Raw genomic sequence first — 17990 nt, 5'->3', positions numbered from 1 at the left:
CTGCTCGCAGGCCTCAATAGGGCGGATTGTCTGCAGATCGCAACAATGTAGTAAGGTCACCGCAATACGTAAGTCGTATAGTTCCTTGGAATAACAGAGAACAAGCAACGTACGCCGCCGAACTGAGGGATCTTGCAGAAGTTGGCTGGGTGTGTGGCTGGGCAGCTGGTGGGAACAACGCCGGTGAGTAAATGGGTCGCCTCGGTTTACGCCCACGACGAAGAGGGCGTGTGCACGTACGCGTCGACGATCTTGACTTTGATGGTCTTTCCGGTGCACGCGCCGGAGGTCTCGCCGTCGAGGGAGCCGGTGCCTGCGACAGTCCCCTGTTAGCACAGTTGATAGCCATTGCACAACCAGTCCACGTACATCTGACGTTAAAGCACTAGACGACGCAAGGTCAAAGAATTTGCGCGAAGATACGTATAAGGAGACCTACCGTCCCGCACAGCTCCTCGTCAGGGCACGCCGCTATGCGCGCACGTTAGCCGAGTGAGAGACAGTGTCGCCTGACCTGCGTGCAACTCACGTCCGACGCAGTTCACACAGGACCCCCTCCCGTTGCACTTGCTCGCGTCCTGTGAGCCCTGGCACTTCGCACCCTGCCAAAGGGGCGACAGGTCGCTCATGGCGGCGGCGAATATCCCGCTGCCCTGGCTGTTCGTCGGCGGAAAGCCTGGCACATAGAACGCTCAGTCGCTGTGCGTCGCGTACGGGAGCAGCATCGCGAGTATGAGTATGAGCACGCACCTGCACATGCGACAGTAGACTGCGTCCCAAACTGCAGGTTTCGCACGGACGGTCAGGCAGACGCAAGCAAGGGACTCCGACGGAGACAACGCACGTCATTGAAGGTGCTCACTCCGGCTACAGCCTCGGTCGGCTCGATGTTGGCGATCACGGCGAGTGCAACAGCGACAGCAAGGGCGGACAACATGGGTGCAGAAGTTAGCAGTGGATGAGAAGTGCTGCGGTCAGGGAAGAAGGGCCGTCCCGTATATATGCAGCCTCTCATGGCATTCGCGCATGTTGTACGCATGACCGAGCACTAGAGCCACGGGTTGCTGAAGCAAGGGCTTTCTGCCCACGTTAGTGGAGACGTTCGCGGCGTATGGGTGGTTGCACGGGAATGTGGGATTGCAAGAGACGATGCATGGGAGTACGCACCTTTGCCAGACCGGCTGGTGTGCGGAGTCAAAACCCGCTCCGCACCGCCCACCGTTTGAGCATGGTGAGGCGGGGTGAATCACAGGCTGATAATACCTGGTACCGCCGTTTGCAATGGCAGCCACTACTACCAGGCGTTTTAACGTTGTCTTGGAATGAGAGTCGAACAAAATGGGCGTGAATATCTAGGATTTCACCATCATCTAGGCGCAGTATTATGTGTCCGAGTCGAGTTTTATAGACCTCACGGTCGACCATTACCTTGCAACTCCTCAGGAGAGACTTCAGGTTAAGCGCGTAGCAGAGAAGGCTTGTTACTGCCTTATTAACGTAAATTTAAACCAGTAGCACTACAAGACTAGAATCTGCATCAGTCACGATGCTCTGGAAAACACAATGAGAAGCTTACTGATATGTATAACGCCCGAGCAACCCAGCAGACATACGTCTCACCCACTAGACCAGCCTCCCGGATTTGGACTACTTCGAACTAAACCAATACGAGCAGCAAGCTGCCGTGCTTGAAGTGCTTGAAGGCGTTTGGACCGTGCCAAGACGAGGGTGAGAGCAACGATACCGATGAAGAGGTTGCACGCGATAAACTCGTAGAAGTCTGCGCGTTCCTTCTCGACGATGCGTCCGCACGATTCCCAGCCAGGCGTCTCTCCTTGAGAGGCCTTATGGCCGGTCGAAGTATTTGACGCGTCATCGGGGGCTTGCTTTCCGCCAGTAGCGGAAGTGGGAGAAGTGGGAATACAGTGCATGAGACGTCGGTTCCCGAAGGGTTGGCAGAACGGTTCGTGAAGCTGAGCCCGGCGGAGTCAGGGAAGCACTCTGATGGTTTGTACCCGTACTCACAGCATCATCTGGACATGGCTCGCACGTCCCGAAGGGTGTACACACCAGGTCAGTGCCATTCCTGGAGACCTGGGCATGCACGACCTGGAGGATTACGATCCAAAAGAACCTGTGGCGAGCATTGGGAGGACGAGGATAGAAGGGGCTGAAGCAAGACCAACCATATCAGGGAAAGGAACTTCATGCCACATATCATAGTCCCATGTAAGGGGTACGGGGGAAGGGAGGCTGGAGGTAGTGGTGGTAGTGGTGAGGGCCACGATGGTTCAGCCACTCTCCCAGCACGGCGCGCGCCTTCGCCGAATCTAATCTTATCTGATTATCTCTGATACCAGAAACGTCCGACGCACGCCGCAACCGCGCTCATGGGCTGAGTCGAGGCTGAGTCGAGGTTTTTTTGGTGCAGGCAAGACGGGAAGAAAGCAGTCTCGGGACTTCAGGTGAGTGTGCAAACTTTGCACAAACCCGCCCACTAACAAAGACGTGGCTTCATTGATTAAAGCCTGAATATATATAGATAACATCGTGAACGCCACGAGAGCACGCGCACGAGGGCGCGCGAGGATGGAGGAGGTCGCGCGCGGGGGCGCGCGCAGGCTTCGCGCGAGTTCGCGAGAGATGCACCGTCGGGGCGGGGGGCGGTGTCGAGTTGGCGCCTGTGGCCGCTGGCGTTGGCCACCACAGCGGGGCGCGAAAGGCCGTGACAATCAACTGGCCCATTAACGTCAGCTACTTGCGGATGCAAAAAACGCATGCCATACCTAGCAAGGGATCTCGGTCTTGGGTGGTATCGCGTTGGTATCGCGTACGATTTCCAATCACTAGAAGCATCCCCATCTGTACGATACTCGAACCGAAGAACTGTATGCATGTTGGGCAAGGTGGAACGAATGTAGGTGGCACAGCGCCCCGGGCCTTCGTCAGCGTCAAGAACGAGGCGAATGGTCAGCTCCTCCAGCCCCGATAAGAGCTCTGGCAGTCGTTTCGAGAAACCGACGACCTCTTCGCTCGTGCCCACAGCCGCATGGCAGCATTCCCTAAGGATGCCGTATCGCCAGCCGTGGCGTCCGGTGAGAGTAATCTTCTTCAGGATGCCGGGTTTGGTTCGGCTCGCAGCGATTGCATGGAGGTAGGACTGTATTTCTCCGAATGCGAAGATCGTTGGGTCTATATATTCGTGAACCCGAATAGAGCACAGAGTATCGGGGAACGAGTCGGCGATGAATGTGGAGAACCATTCTAGATTAAGAGAAAGGGCGGCGGTTCAATGCAAATTCCACGATTTAACACTGATAGATATTCCACTTACTTTCACCATGAAGAATATGGACCCACAACTCTGTAACGGCGCTGCCGAAAAAACTTCCTCTGAGCGCGTTGGCACCCTATGTAGACCGCAGATCATGAACAACTTCAACAGAAAATATAGTAACGGAAATCAACTGACCTCTGTATTGAACTTCGTCAGTTCCACTATGAGCTTTCTCAGCTTCCGACATGCTCGTAAGTGTTTACAAGACGCAGATAAGACTGCGTTCCCTGCGCTTGAAGAGCGGCTCGACTTGATTTCAGGGTCGAATATGGCCAACATGGAGAGGTTTGGGCAGGCCCAGACAACGTCCAGCATCTCCCTCAAAGCACTGAATGTACTGTGGCCCAGCAATAGAGTGGTGATCCCGGTGAAGAATGGCAGTCTCATGCGGAAAAGCTGTAGGGGGGGTCCACGTACGAAGTGTACGCGAACGAACGACAAGTATTGCAGATTGGAGAATGGCGGCTGTGTCAATAACTCGCCCGCCCGCCGAAGGGTGAAAGCGGTTGAGCTGGGTTTAGGATGCGGGTCCCAGTCCTCCAAGGCGAGCATGGTGGTGGGCAGCTTCGGCATCGTCCGGGTGGTCGCAGTGAACAGAACCAGAGAACGCTCATCGGAGAGGTGAGGATAGGTCCAGAGCAGGCGCTGCGCACGAGTACGCCATGCGCGGCAGACCAGCGCACACGCGCGAAGCGCACTTTGCGCTGCTATTGACTCGACGGGGTGGTCTGCTCTCCAGTAGAGTTCGGCCCGGGGATGGGGGCGGTATAGAAGTGCGTCCAAGATGCGCTCGCAGAGCTCGATTGGCAAGCTGCAGAACTCCATCGAGGAAAGGGAAGGATGATTTACTGCGAGATCCCGGTTATAGAGCCTGTATCTAAACAATACTCCATGAGCTTGCAGATACGATTGACGTGAAATATAAAACGAGTAGGACGTACGACGTTGGAAGCTGCTGTCGCGGTCGGAAATGACTGTAGAGTGTGTCAATATGTGAGGTGGAGGAGCAAGGTACGAGAGAGCTCAAGCAGACCTGGAGGTGGAGAATATCGGGAGGCAACTCAGGCAGGGATTTGGAGCCCGACTGGCGTAACTTGGAATCGACGATGAGCCTGTTCTTCACCTGATCCCTCGGACCTTTATAAGACGATGATGATGTGGAACGTGGTGAGACGTCAGGCATGAACTGACGAAATGTAGACAATCAGTCGATGCTAGTTCTCGCAGGCACCCTACGTATAGGATCTCGTGTCGATTTTCAAAGTGGGAGGAAGACTGGGAAGCGTTGTAAGCAGTTTGAGTGAAGAACAGAGGCAGTCATGGGCGACGACGAGCGCACTTTAAGGCTGCCAGTGTGTGTAAGCCTCGTTTCCCACCACGCCCCCGGTACACGGCGCGGCATGCCTTCTTCTTAATCTATATGCTTTGTCATCTGACAGAGACCAGGCGGAATATTGACTGTTAGTCTCATTGCAGGCTATTCCACCACCGGATATGCTACGCAAGACAGCATGTGCAAATCGGTCTCTCCTTCATCCAGTAGGCCTTCATATAGCCTTCAACTTTCCAGGATAGAACATCGGATTTGCATGAATGCACTCACAAAAATTGGGGAAAGGGGGGGAGGGGTCCGGGATAGCGCGCGACATTTGCATTGCAAGTCTCGTTTCAATTGCATAAGTATCCGGTGGCGGGATAGTACGGCGAACATCGGAACTCATCGGTTTGCTGGCGATCAATTCTCCAGAGGGGGAACCGACGGTACCCTCGATAGTACCCAGCACAGCGCCGATGAGTGTCTAGAGCACATCGCACCAGCGTCAGTGCCATGTTCACACAATACCCGTAGTAATAAGAAAGCCTGGCTAAACAAGATGGAAAACTCGATCACTCGAGCGGTCACTCCCCGCTTTGCGACTTCTTCATGATCTCTTGCCAGTCTTGACCCAACTTCGTCAACGTCTTGCTCCGGACTTCATCAAAATCGTCAGCAAGGAGCCTTGTGTACATGCAGCCGGACGTACTGAAGATGTTGAGAACCTCTTTGAGGAGGTCGCGCTTCAGCATGCCCAGTGTCGTCGGAGACCACGCCTCGTCGCGGTTTGGTCGCCTGACGAGAGGAAGATGTAGATGAGTAAATGAGGCCAACGCTTCCTGCCCCGGCAAACGCGCACCAATATACAGGCCCGAAGAGCTCCTTAGCAAGCTCCTCGGCCTTCGCTCTGAACCCTTCGTCCGCGATCCGCTTCGCGTACAGAAGCAGCGCCTGCTTGTACTCCTGTGGGCTGTCCAGCGCCTTCGCCGCGTGCAGCTTGCTCTCCAGGTGGCCCAGCGTGAGCGCGGCGCTCCACCACGCGGGCCGCACCTTCTCCGCCCGCGCGCTGTCGACCGCCATCCGCTCGCTGATGGCCCCCTCGATGATCGTGACCGGCCCGCGCGCAGCAGATTGGTTGTTTGTCCGCTGGCGGCCCTGCCATGCGTCCGAACCCTCTGCCCACCACGGCTCGCTGAGCTTCGTCCACGCCAGCAGTGCCGGGTCGTACGAGTGCGTGACCCCGTCAGAGAGCTGAATCACGGGAGCGCCATTCGGTCGGATGGACGTGGAGGCGATGGTGAGATTTGGTGAGGCGGCGAGGATGGGATTGATGGATGCGGGAGAAAATTTGGCGGCTTGTTTACGGACATCCCTGAAGCCGCTGTTAGCTGTGAAAAGTGAAAGAGGCAAGAGAGACATACCAGACGTAGAGCATGCCAGAGACAGTCAGAGCCAGGAGCATGTTCTTAGACCCAGCTAGCGCGTGACAAGGGACACCGAGGCTCAGTGCAGGCATCAAACGTCTGCCTGTGTGTGAGTACACGTTCACCGAACCATCCTGCATCGCAACGGCGCAGAATGTGGTTGTGGCGACCAATGCGAGGATTGGTGACGGCACGTAGTCGAGCCACTGTGTCTGCTTTCCGCTCACGAATATGACCTCGTTGGGATCTGCAAACTGCGTTAGTCACGCCAGCATGTATGTGAACACCAAGCGACGTACCATCTCCCTCAGCATTCCGTCCCTCGAAGATATCCTCGCTCCCCTCAACTGCAGCCTTTAGATATGTGACAAGCTGTGGAGGCTCGAGGCGACCTGCTATGCCCGATCCCTCAGCCAATAACGCAGGTATGGCCATCGCGGCAGCGCCCCGGCTTGCGATAGGCCGCACGGGGACGTTCTCTCTGACCCGGTCTCCCCCAAGCGTCCGAGGTTTCGTCGCGGCACGGTCGTCCATATCCTCTCCCGCCCTCCGCTTGCCCCTGCCATTTTGGCCGAACGTCTCGAGCGAGCTGATGCGTACCTCGCCATCGAGGTCCATAGGGTAGTCGTCGGCCTCCCCTGTGTTTAATCCCAGCCCAAAGCCGCTGACGCTCTCGCTGAACGGCTGCGACACCGACAACGCGAGCGCCGACGTAGACGGTACCGAGATGGAGACGTGGTTCGAGGAAGGTACGTCTTGGAAAGCGCGCTGAGGTGCTCTGGAGGCGGGTTTTGAAGACGTGACCCCATTGGTGGAGGAAGAGGGGACTGCGCCAGAGAGCGAGCCGCCGAAAGTGGGCTGTATGCGCTTCTTGGGCTTGCGCTTTGCGATGAGCGTGTTGATCTGTTCCCCGCCGTTCCGCACCGTGGCGGGCGTGGCGCTCCCAAAGTCCTGGCCCTGTGTGCGTGGGGACGGAGGAGGAGTGATACGGTGATTGGCCTGGGCTTTCGCCGTGTCTGCGGCCATCTGATGGGAGAAACCCTCGGGCAAGGGAGGCGCGGTGAAGCCGAACCGCTTGAGGTACTGTTCCTGGGCGGAGGAAGGCGCGATGCCCTCCAGCTCCTTGACGTCGAAACTGAATACTGCCATGGTACCATCCGACGAGACTGCGTACAACGTAAGGCCATCCGTAGACCTGCGAATGTTAATCAGATGAGGCCTGTCAAGCTGAGAGAGAGGAATATAATTTACCAGCTCAAGTCCATGATCTGTCTCTCGAAGACATCCTTGGCAACTATCAACGGGCGAGGCGCCTTCGTTTGCCAAACAGACACCGCTCGATCATCCGCTCCGAGGGCGACCACCGAGCAGATATTTGGGGCGGTCACCGGTTGAGATGGATCCCGTAGGAAGATATGCGGGTTGTACGCCTGCAGTCTAGAATTCAGCGAACATACAAGTAGGGCACCGCGTTGAGTTACTTGCCGCGACTTCGACTGTGTTCTCATGCCCTACCAAACTAATCTCCGAAGTCCACGAATTTCGCGCAATGACAGCCGCAATGAAAACATAGCCCTCGTTATTTGTGGCATTCGAGGCGGTGATATGAGCGCCGTCCGGAGACCAGCTATGACCGGGTGAGACGACGTATATATGACCACCATTGCGATACATACCTCAAGCGTCGGAAAAATGTGCCGGGAGAGTGATCGAAGGGCTTCTTGACTTCTGCCTCCAACTCCCAATCGGTTGTCCGCCATATCCTGACGGACCTGTCATCAGAACCGGTAGCCAGGAACTCCCCGACGGGATCCCAACATACTCCCTTCACGAAACCTTGGTGTTGGTCAATCTTGCGTAGCCGTTCTGCGCGCACATTTAGAGACGGTAGGCAATAGTGTATAAGCAGTACATACCTAGTGTGAACCCGCACCAGATCAACACCGCTGAGTCCAACCCTACTGAGGCGAGGTACCTGTCTCCGGGCGACCATCCAACGTCCGTTACATCTTGCGCCACAAGTTAGCAGAGTAAGTCGGATGTGAGCGCGTGCACGCGTACCGCTCTCATGTCCCACCAGTCGCTTCAGGGGCTTCCACCCCTCGACGTTCATCTCGTCCGAGCCCCACACCTTTCCCCTCGCCGTCCTGCCAAGCACACCGCAGTCAGCCGCAGTCCGACGCTGCACGAGTCCAGCACCCGGCACTCACGGGTCGAGGTCCCATATCATCACGATCTCGTCGTCGCTGCCGCTCGCGAGCCACCGGCCGGAGTGCGCCCAGCGCACGACGAGCACGGGCCCGGTGTGCATCGTGAGTGTGCTGAGCGACTTCGGCGGGCGCCCGGAGAGCTCGGAGGCGTGGTTGAGAATCGGCTTGGTGCTCCAGATGCGCACTTTCGCGTCGAGGCCGCCCGTCGCGATGCGCGAGCCGTCCGGGTGGACGTGGCAGGAGAAGATGGAGACGCGTTTCTCGTCCCCGCGCATGGCGGAGTCTGCGTGTGCGGAGGGCTAAGTACTGGACTTAGTGAGGTGGGGTACGGGACAGCGACGCACCTTTATGCATGACCCATGCTGGTTTGGTGAACCGCATGCTGGCGGAGGTAGTACTAAGTTGGCCGAGAGTGTAGTGTAGGTTCGAGTCTGCGGAACAGGGTTTGGGGCCCTGGGTCGGGTATACTTGTACAAGAAGACCACGTAAGATAGCACAGATAGTACAGAAAGTCGCACAGAGGATTATGAGGTGAGCAGGATAGGGTGACGAAGCGTAGTACAGGACAGAGATACGGAGAGGAGAGCAAGACCTTTCTGCGCGGGGTAGAGCGCGGAGGAACGGAAATGTGCACGGCAGACGCTCGTGCCTCACCGCCACCGAGATCGCGATCTCTCGGAGTGTTGTCCACGCGGAGCTCACGGCCAACAGGTGATATCAGATATGTTTTGGGTGTTGGATTGAACGGGGCAATATGGTATATAGTGAAACTAGTGTCCGTGTGGTCGATACAGTATCGTATAATGTCCAAATGTCCGAATGTCCGATGTGGTCCAGTCCGTAACTCTAGCTAGTGGCGGCCTCGAGGAAAAGCCTCCTCAAGTCCTTGGGGGTCGCAGGTCTCCTGCAGACCGGGCAACTGCGGTCGACCTTCATGTAGCGGTGGATACATCTATTGCGAGTGTGTAAGAGGCTTGTCCGACAGGAGGATGTAATGTGACGACTTACGAAGAGCAGAAGATGTGCCCGCAGGTCGTTGCGGTCGGCGTTGACGTTGCGTCAAGGCAGACAGGGCAGTTGAGGACGAAGGCGGTCGGCGGCGACGGCTTCGCCTTTTGCGCGCTCGCACAGGGGCCATCCCCGCATGAGTCGGCGCAGACGTGGGCCGAGGGTTTTGTCTCCTCGACCGGAGGAGTGACACCCTCCGACCCGTCCTCCACGCTGACTGTGGCAGGGACGGGGGCCCAGCCGTTGTATGACTCGTCGTCGAGGGTATCCGGCTCATCGTCCTCCGGCCAGTAGTGCTGGCTCTCGTCGAGAGCCTCGTCGTCCTCGACGGACGGCTCTATGTAGTAGTTTTCGTCGGGGTACCGCTGGAGACCGACGTCGTCCTCCCAGCCTTCGTAGGAGTCGTCGATTCCATCCTCGTCCTCATCGTCGTCAGAGTCATCGGCATTGTGTATGGCGGCAAACTCGACGTGCTGTTACAATCGCATGAGCATAGTGTTCGAGCAATGGTATAGGAGGGGGTAACTTACAGCACGAAGTCCGGCCCGGGACCTGAAGTGCCTGTCACAGGCAGAGCAGTAGCTGTGTCTGTGAGAGACGGTGTAATGCTGGAGGGGGCGAAGGGTTAGTGATCATCGAACTAGTAGCAGTTTAAAGACGGCATACCACTCGAAGGGCATTGCCGTTCGCAAAGCGGATCTCGCACTTGTTGCACTTGGGGTGGTTGAGTGCATAGCGGACATGGTTGGCGCGTAATTCCTCGTCGGGGAAGTAGCGGTCGCAAAGCGAGCAGTAGCAGAGATCGTTGTCGACGTAGTATTCAGGCATGTTGGATGCAGTGGTCCTAGTCGCAGACTGAGGGTTGTAGAGCTGGTTGTGGAAGAGTAGGGGTGTGTGGACGAGTGGACAGAAGGCAAAGGCAAGACTGGTTCGATGGCTAGAAGTCACGAAACAGAGGGTCTTATATAGACTGCTGGCCAGGAGGGTGCGGGTGTGAGGGTGTGGGGTGGAACTCTTGGAAGACTGCAATACCGAGGATACCAGCCACCAGCTCCGCAATCCACTCCAATAATTCGCGGACAACCGTTACGATTTGGACCAGGTCGTACGGCGTAGCAAGCATCGGGCAGCCCGGGCAGCGCATCCAGACCAATATTGTCGGTCGAGGAAGTGGAGTATTACGATCGAGTCTGCACACCCGTCGTAGCATCAGTCGGAATGACAACCGACACCCACTGGTGTATCGCTATCGGTTGTTATTCCGAGGCGTACCTAGGCAGGCAGTCAAATGTGGACCGTATCCGAGGCGGAGTTCTCTAGCGTGGAACATTCGCATAGAGTGTCCCGTAGGGCGCATGTCTTTGGACAGGCGAGAGACCAGTCTAGCCTGGAAGTCTCGGTGGTGCACATCGGTGGTGGTGGTCAATGGTGGCCGGAGCCCCTCGCTGCGGTTAGCAGCTGCTGCTGGGTGATGTGCAGTGCACGGGTGCTACAGATCGTGGCGGAAGTCCCTGCTCGGGGATTCGGCGCATGCCCGCGCCGGAGTCGTAGAACAGCGTGAATTTTCTCATTGTCCTCGCGCATTCGCACCGGACAATGGCCCAAGGATACTTTGAACAGGAAGCTGGTATCCATGTCGACTCAGATGACAAGATGCAAGGAGAGCCATCAACCCTAACCCTACCCATTGTGCGCTGTACCCATGCGCCAGGGCTGGCTGATATCGCGTCGCATTGTCGGCCAAGCCATCTGCGATTGCGAGAACAATGCACTCGAGGGCGGCGGGGGCCGTGGGGCGATGGGGTGAATGATAGAGGGAGCAGAGGCCCGTGCGCAGAGTTTGGCTGTGGCTAGGCGTGGCTGTTAAGCAGCTGCTTAGTTGCAGCGCTCTCCAAGCGGACTTTGAAGCACCCTCTGTTCCTATATAATCCTCCCAACATCCTCCCGCCTCCATTTCCCCCCACTTCCCATCCCCCTCCCCTTCGCTCCCTTGACCCTGCCTGAACAATGTCCGATACCGAGGGCACGAAAAAGACGGGTTACCGTCTCGACTACGCCTCCAGTGGGCGCTCGAAGTGTAAAGGTGCGTCCAATCCCCCCGTCGTGTGGCCAATCGCTCTAAATCCCGCCCTCGTCGCGTTTCACGCGTCTTTTGCGCGTCATAGGTCCCAAGCCGTACGTCTCATTCCTGCTCTACCGCTCGTCCATTTTTTCTTACCTCCATTCAGATGCAATGGCACGGCGATTGGCAAGGGCGAACTCCGCTTTGGCTCCCTGGTTGACTTCCGGGGAAATACCAGCTTGTGCGTTGTTTCTCCCGTCCCCACCTCTTCTTTCCCATACGGCGGCGTTGCGTGATTGGTTCTGCGTCCCCCGCTCCTGCTCACGGCTCTCGCGCACGTCATCGTCCGGCGACCGTGTATGCTGACACGAACGCGCAGTGCATACCGTCACTGGGGCTGTGTGACCTCCAAAATCCTCAGCAACATGAAGAACTCGTTCGATGAGGCGGAAGAGCTGGACGGCTTCGAAGACCTTAACGACGAGGACCAAGAGCGGGTCAAGAAGGCTTGGGCAGAAGGCCACGTCGCTCCCGAGGATATCCCCGAGTCGGCGCGCAAAGCTGACGGCGAAGCCAGCGAGGAGGAAGAGGAGGACAAGCCAAAGAAGAAGGCCGGCAAGAAGAAGGAAGAGGAGGACACTGGCGTCAGCGTCTTCAAGTTCGAGTACGCGTCGTCCGGACGGTCCAAGTGCAAGGGTGCGTATCTGTGTTTTACTTCGCGGTTCACAAATTAAACGACTCACGTTTCCTTCGGTCACAGACTGCTCGGAGAACATTGGCAAGGACTACTTCCGGTTTGGCCAAGAAGTGGACTTCCGTGGCAACAAGAGCTAGTGAGTCCGTCGCTTCTTACCCTACACGCACGGCTGACCATATCGGCTGTTCAGCGGATGGAGGCACTGGGGCTGTGCAGACGCGAAGCTCGTCGAGAGGCTCAAGGCCTCGTACGAGGAACCGGCGAAAGTCCCCGGGTGGGACGACCTGAAGGACGGTGAGAAGGAGAAGGTCCAGCGCGCCTGGGAGGAGGGAGCGATCCCCGCCGACGACAAGGGCGTCGGCGAGCCCGTCGACACGGGAAAGAAGAAGGCGGCGCCCCGCAAGAAGAAGGACGCGGACGGGGAGGCGAAGCCTAAGAAGCCGCGCGCGCCCAGGAAGAAGGTGCGCATACGGCCTTCTGTGATTTTCTCGCATATGCAAGCGAGAGCGGATGTTCTGACGAGTTGTGTGCAGAAGGTTGAAGACGAGGATGACGAGATGGACGAGGATGATGAGGAAGAGGAGGAGAAGCCGAAGAAGGCAAATGCGAAGGCTGCTCCCAAGGCGAAGGCAGCGCCCAAGGCAAAGCCTGCGCCTAAGAAGGCCGCCGCGAAGAAAAAGAAGGAAGAGTCCGAGTCGGGCGAGGACTTCAACGACGAGCTCGCCGCCGTCGACGAGGAGGAAATCGACGAGGACGAGGAGCCGGAGGAGAACTCCAAGAAGCGCAAGGTACGCTGTTTCGACTACACAGCGTCACACCTTGTAGGACTAACGCATCCTGCCTTAGCGCGCCCCTGCCTCCAAGGGCGCCGCGAAGCCTCCCTCTAAGCGGGCAAAGCCTGCCTCCTCAGCGAAGCCTCCATCCAAGGCCAAGCCCGCCTCTTCTCGCGGCAAGAAGAAGGCAGAGGAGCCCATCGAGGAGGCGGACGAGGACGACTACGATTGATCGCCCTACGTCATAGCTCGTCTGCAGTAGCCCCCTGCCGATCCCTGCGGCGTGTACAGCTAGCGTTCTGTTGCTTGCCTGCTTGTTTCTGTCCGTCTCTGCGCTGCGTCGTCGTCTAGTCGCCTTGCTTTCTGTCTGACTCTTGTGGACCGTGTCCCCCGTGTTATTCTACTACTCCTCAGCACATGTGTATTCGACAATGCTGCTATACTACGACGTCTGTTATCCGCGAAATGAAATTGTTCACACTGGATTTGCATCGAATGAGCGTATGCCCACCGTACACCGCAAGAACCATAAAACCAGCACTGCACATGTTCACGTTTCATTAATAGTAAGACTATAGATGCTCCAACCTACAAACCAACTACGAACTGAGGACGTCTTACGGGGAAGGCTTTGCATATACTGAGGGGGTGTGCAAGGAAGCCCCGACCCGTATGCTTTCGAAGAATCATAACTACTCACAACAGTTGCACTCCGATACATCCCACATGGCTGTCTCGACCAGCACTTACATGCGCAATACATAGCATTAAAAGTCAACGCTTGCAATCGGGAGTGCGTTACAAGGATGCATGGATAGCGGCGAGGTACGGAATACAGATCTGACGGACGAAACGCCTATGCAGTCTTCGCCGCGAGCGCAGCCTTGGCCTCCTCGGCCGCAGCGACAGCAGGGTTGACCTTCTTGCCATCCTTCCACCGGACACGAGGAGGGGGTGCACGGTTGCGACGGCCCTCGGTCGAACGGACACGGACAACTGGGTTCGTTGCGTAAGACGGTTATACGAGTGATGTGTGGAAGAATGAACATACCGTGCGAGTGGATAGCGCACGACACGCAGTACGCGATTTTGATGTAGAGCTTGGGGATAACGTATTCTGCACGGCGACAGTATTTCCTTCAATCCCCCGTTCGCGAACACACACCAGGAAAGAGACGCACCCTGGTACACGCTCGCCTCGCTGATATCACGGACGGCAGCCGACTCCACCATGTTGCGGACGGTGAAGCGCTTGATGGCCTTGTCCTTGGGCACGCATCGTGAGCAGTTGGAGCAGCGGACGAAGGTGACGTGGCCGCGGCCGTTCTTGTTGCGGCCGTTATTTCTTCTCTTCTTGGTCTACGCGGCGGAGTGTCAGCTATCGAGTGCAAGAGAGTCTCCGCCGGCCGGTGTCATCCGAAGTCCCGTCGTGCCATCCATCGCCTCCGTGTATGAATTCTGCCCGTTCCACCGCGACTTTGGCTTGTAGGGACTCCGGAGGGCCGTCTGGATGCGTAGAGGGGATGCTCACCATGGTGAATCGGGTGTCTTGACGAGTGTGGTGGACTGAGACCCGACTATGCGACCTGCAAAATCTCGGTATGCGCAGGCGTCTAGCGCGCGAGTACGGACCTGCCCTAGATGAAAGCCACGTGACGCGCGCTATGGAAGAGTGCGCTTCCGGATTGGGAAACAATAGGCTTTGTTTAGGAACCACACCGGCCGCTTTGGAAAACAAGGACAATGGCAACTGCGCTTATTGCTAAACATATCCCGCCTTTTGTGCGTGCTCAGTTAAAGACAACTTGTTCTTCATCTTCCTTCGTCGTGCTGTTCACGGTCCTCGGTGTTGCTCTCAGTCCTCAGACTCCCTCCTACTCCCTCTCACTCCCTACTTCTCTCGAGGCCTGGTGCTTCCTCACGCTTTCACAGCTACACCATAGCATTCTCAGTCGTTTCTGTTTCTAACCAGCACCATCAAAATGCTCTCTCTGCTCTACGGCGTTCTTGCTGCCTCCGCCGCCCTTTGCGCACCCACCGTGTCGCTCGATGCGGCCACCTTCCTGCAAAACGGCATGGAAGCACAAACCCTCAACGCGGAGTTCGCCAACCTCAACGCCTCGGCTTCTTGCGATTGTGAGTTCAGCTCATGCCATCATGTGGGCTAAGCTCACGGGATTCTAGCGGGCGAAATGGCATGCATCGGCGCTTCTGTAGCCCACTGCGTGAACAGCACATGGACACAAGAAGCTTGCCCCAAGTCACTTTCTTGCTTTGCACTTCCCTCCGTGAGGGAAGAGGGTACTGTAAGTGTTTGACATTCACGATATACAAAGCGCTACCCACTTACCGGCATTACAGGTCCTTTCGTGCACTACGAACACGACCGCTCTTTCCGTAATCAGCGCGTCGGGAGCCACCGGCGGTGTTGCTGTAATGAGCACAAACGGCACCGTCGATTTCCCCATGGACTGCGACGATGACGACGAAGAGGATGCGGGAGACGCTCAGTCCTCCGTCGTCTCGACCGCCTCTGCTACGGGTACCCACACCCGTACTTCCGTCTCACACACCGCCTCGGTCTCAGCCACCAGCACAATCGCGGCTTCCTCCTTCACCTCGGTCCCCTCCAGCACCGCAGACAGCTCCAACGGTTCCCCCGTCACCGTGACAGTTACCGTCGTGCCCACGTCCTTCTCGACCGAGTTCTCAGAGACGACCACACTCAACCCCTCGCAGGCTTCGAGCTTCCTCTCCAGCATCGCCACCGACACGAACTTCTCCATTGAAACGACCATCCGCGGCGCCGCCCCCACCGCGTCGGCGTCGGCGAGCGCTTCCTCGAACGCGGCACAGAGCAGCGCGTTCTCCAGCAAGCCCGTCGGGATCGCGTCTGCACCTGCGTTCACGTCCGACCTCGGCGCGCCCACCACTATCACCCTGATTGCGGCTCCGGCCACGGCCACGGCCAAGGCTGTGAGCTCAAATGCAGCTACGAGCTCGAGTGCAGCCGCGAAAGCGACTTCCGCTGCGGCCATTGACGTGGGTGACTCGTACTACGCATGAGCTTTGTGTTATCTTGTCCTAGACTTTCAGACGTGTCCCATTGTATCGCTTTCGCCACTTCTGTAGCATATAGTATCGTACATCATGGACCCTGGCTGTAATACTGCACACATCCTATTCAATGGTTTCATCTGGCATTAACCTACTTGGTATACATTGAAAGCAGACGAGTATCGCGTGCGAAAACAGGTACACAATGCGCATCGAACCATGTTCTGGTCTCAACAGGCTCGAAAGAGGAGTCCTGTCCCCAGCCTGGCTACTAGAATACTTCAGGTGCGGAACCCCGCTTAGCAAAGCTGCTTACCGGTTAATCAGAGCTTAGTGCAATTGTGCGTCATGGTAGGCATCATTTGTATCGTCCGATACCATCAAATACCCTTACAATTAAGGAATACCAGCCGGAAGCGCGGCGTACACAGAAGAGATCCAAATCCTTGCAACATTAACATTCTCTACAAAGCACAAAACAGATAGCACGACCATTATACGAAGCTCGCCGGGGACGCTGGGAACCACTGATCACCCTTCTTCTCCCACCCAAACTCCGACGTGAACGCGACCTTACGCAGAGCCGACGAATAGCTCTCCCATTCCGCCAGTATCTTCCTCTGAAGCGGAAGGTCCTGCGCATGCTCGAACCCGTTATCCTCGTGCTGGACCCGGACGGGCATGTCCGACATAAGGAACGTGTGCAATTCCGGCAAGTGCGCAATCAACACCTGTCCCAGCTCCGAGAGGTAATCCTATAATGATACCAGAAGGTCAGCAAGAGGCGCAGCATCGCATAAAGCCCATAGTGCCCACGTACCGCAGCGTCCGCCTCGAAGTCGTCCGAGAACACGACGACAAGCCGGTGCAACGTGACCAGGTGCGGCACGACCAGCGGCAGGTCCTCGAGCGGGAGGTCCACTACCGCGAAGCTCAAGTCTCTGATTGGAACAGCCGAATAGCGCAACAGAGGCAGGATCTCCTCCAGGTCGTACCACTCGCTCTCGTCGCCCGCATAGTCGAGGCTGCCCATCCCGTACGACGCCCCATTGAGGCGCAGCGTGTGGATCGGCCTCCGATGCCGGGTGTCCTCCGGGAAGAACTCGGACACGATCGAGTTCGGGGCCGCGAGCGACTCGAGCACCGGGAACGCGTGGTGCAGCCGGTCGTGTAAGTCGATCTCGTCCTCGTCCATGAGGCTGCCGGGGATGCTGAGCGCCCGGATCGCGGCGGTGTGCTGCAGCGAGGGGTGCGAGAGCGCGGTCAGCTCGATCTCGAGCTCCTCTAGCGCGGTGAACGCCACGTCCGAGGGGAGAAGCGGGCCCACGATGTTCGGGCTCCCGGAGGTGGCGAGCGACGTCGTGAGGGAGAGCGCGCGGAGCGTGTTCGCGCGCAGGCGCAGCAGGCTCTGGATGCCGCGGGCAAGGGTCGGGTCGAAGGGCTGCCACACGTCGAGCTTGAAGGTGCGCAGTAGGGGGAGCTTGGAGTGGTCAGTGGTCGGGCGGACACGCGCGAGCTGGGAGCCTTTCGCCTTGGGGACGACGAGCTGGATGGACTGGAGCTTGGGCCGCGAGCCGGAGACGACCATGGACAGGATGGTGGGCGCGAAGGGGAGCGGAATCGGGGACGCAAATTTGCGGAGGTTGACCATGCGGAAGATGCAGGTCAGCATGGTCGTTCCAAATAATTTCGAGTCGGCATCCCAGGGTAGGTCGTCCGCCGGGACGTGGAGGACAAAGGCGTTCACGAGCGCGGGGAGGTCTCGACTGAATGCGCGTGTTCCGGGGGCGGCCGCAAGTGTTTTGACACATTTCAACGTCGCCGAACACTCAACGAGGTCTATGTCGGAGTAGAGCGTTGGTGTGAGAGTCGTGTTGGTGAGCTTGTTGACCAGAAGCAGGGAACAAAGGTCAGCGCGGCCGAGGTGTTCGCCAATCCTGGTCAAGACGCGAGGATCAGCGAGAAGAGAGGTAGACATGACAAGAAAATTAGGCCAGTGCGCTGTCCTGGTAGAATGTGCGGAACATAGGTGGCGCGATGAGTGCGGACGGAGTCGAGGGCTGCTAGTCAGATCGACAGCCGATCATCCAGGTACTAAATAGCAGGG

The 17990-nt window shown here is 57.3% G+C and overlaps 8 protein-coding genes across 8 annotated transcripts in view; 2 read left to right on the top strand and 6 right to left on the bottom strand.

Moving 5' to 3' along the window:
• TRAVEDRAFT_129957 (uncharacterized protein) overlaps positions 1–937 on the bottom strand; it is a gene marked incomplete at both ends in the record, with an annotated part of 1698 nt that extends 761 nt beyond the window's left edge. Inside the window, 4 exons of the mRNA XM_008043139.1 lie at positions 440–471; positions 530–676; positions 751–781; positions 845–937. Coding sequence (XP_008041330.1) covers positions 440–471; positions 530–676; positions 751–781; positions 845–937 — 303 coding nt within the window. The remainder of the gene's footprint in view (positions 1–439; positions 472–529; positions 677–750; positions 782–844) is intronic.
• A 679-nt stretch (positions 938–1616) lies between these two features.
• On the bottom strand, positions 1617–2209 carry TRAVEDRAFT_38812 (uncharacterized protein; the record flags this gene model as incomplete). The annotated part of the gene is made up of 3 exons (XM_008042826.1): positions 1617–1973; positions 2026–2134; positions 2187–2209. 3 exons carry the CDS (start codon positions 2207–2209, stop codon positions 1617–1619), a joined length of 489 nt encoding a protein of 162 aa, XP_008041017.1.
• Positions 2210–5011: 2802 nt separating this feature from the next.
• On the bottom strand, positions 5012–8725 carry TRAVEDRAFT_171351 (WD40 repeat-like protein). Its single transcript, XM_008043138.1, has 12 exons — positions 8631–8725; positions 8287–8569; positions 8138–8223; positions 7993–8085; positions 7753–7942; positions 7562–7703; positions 7328–7506; positions 6376–7271; positions 6074–6323; positions 5512–6024; positions 5362–5447; positions 5012–5310 (listed from the first exon to the last, which is right to left on the bottom strand). The coding sequence occupies exons 1-12, from the start codon at positions 8665–8667 to the stop codon at positions 5237–5239; spliced, it is 2829 nt and encodes a 942-aa protein (XP_008041329.1). The 5' UTR covers positions 8668–8725; the 3' UTR covers positions 5012–5236.
• A 407-nt stretch (positions 8726–9132) lies between these two features.
• Positions 9133–10122, bottom strand: TRAVEDRAFT_50066 (uncharacterized protein; the record flags this gene model as incomplete). Its single annotated transcript, XM_008042877.1, has 4 exons — positions 9133–9238; positions 9295–9767; positions 9825–9902; positions 9961–10122. The coding sequence occupies 4 exons, from the start codon at positions 10120–10122 to the stop codon at positions 9133–9135; spliced, it is 819 nt and encodes a 272-aa protein (XP_008041068.1).
• A 1145-nt stretch (positions 10123–11267) lies between these two features.
• TRAVEDRAFT_73434 (zf-PARP-domain-containing protein) lies at positions 11268–13311 on the top strand. The gene is made up of 8 exons (XM_008043137.1): positions 11268–11377; positions 11460–11469; positions 11523–11597; positions 11736–12052; positions 12117–12189; positions 12244–12514; positions 12587–12841; positions 12900–13311. The coding sequence occupies exons 1-8, from the start codon at positions 11302–11304 to the stop codon at positions 13056–13058; spliced, it is 1236 nt and encodes a 411-aa protein (XP_008041328.1). The 5' UTR covers positions 11268–11301; the 3' UTR covers positions 13059–13311.
• A 371-nt stretch (positions 13312–13682) lies between these two features.
• Positions 13683–14170, bottom strand: TRAVEDRAFT_130225 (40S ribosomal protein S26; the record flags this gene model as incomplete). The annotated part of the gene is made up of 3 exons (XM_008043136.1): positions 13683–13822; positions 13878–13943; positions 14008–14170. Coding segments are annotated over 3 exons (369 nt in total), but the record flags the coding sequence as incomplete, so codon positions are not given.
• A 545-nt stretch (positions 14171–14715) lies between these two features.
• On the top strand, positions 14716–15892 carry TRAVEDRAFT_59871 (uncharacterized protein; the record flags this gene model as incomplete). Its single annotated transcript, XM_008043135.1, has 3 exons — positions 14716–14962; positions 15011–15132; positions 15188–15892. The coding sequence occupies exons 1-3, from the start codon at positions 14809–14811 to the stop codon at positions 15890–15892; spliced, it is 981 nt and encodes a 326-aa protein (XP_008041326.1). The 5' UTR covers positions 14716–14808.
• A 351-nt stretch (positions 15893–16243) lies between these two features.
• TRAVEDRAFT_73431 (uncharacterized protein) lies at positions 16244–17940 on the bottom strand. The gene is made up of 2 exons (XM_008043134.1): positions 16704–17940; positions 16244–16638 (listed from the first exon to the last, which is right to left on the bottom strand). The coding sequence occupies exons 1-2, from the start codon at positions 17859–17861 to the stop codon at positions 16378–16380; spliced, it is 1419 nt and encodes a 472-aa protein (XP_008041325.1). The 5' UTR covers positions 17862–17940; the 3' UTR covers positions 16244–16377.
• Positions 17941–17990: the final 50 nt, after the last annotated feature.

The sequence above is a fragment of the Trametes versicolor genome, assembly GCF_000271585.1.
Source record: "Trametes versicolor FP-101664 SS1 unplaced genomic scaffold TRAVEscaffold_9, whole genome shotgun sequence".
NCBI lineage: Eukaryota > Fungi > Basidiomycota > Agaricomycetes > Polyporales > Polyporaceae > Trametes > Trametes versicolor.
This window is presented reverse-complemented; position numbering and strand designations above follow the sequence as displayed.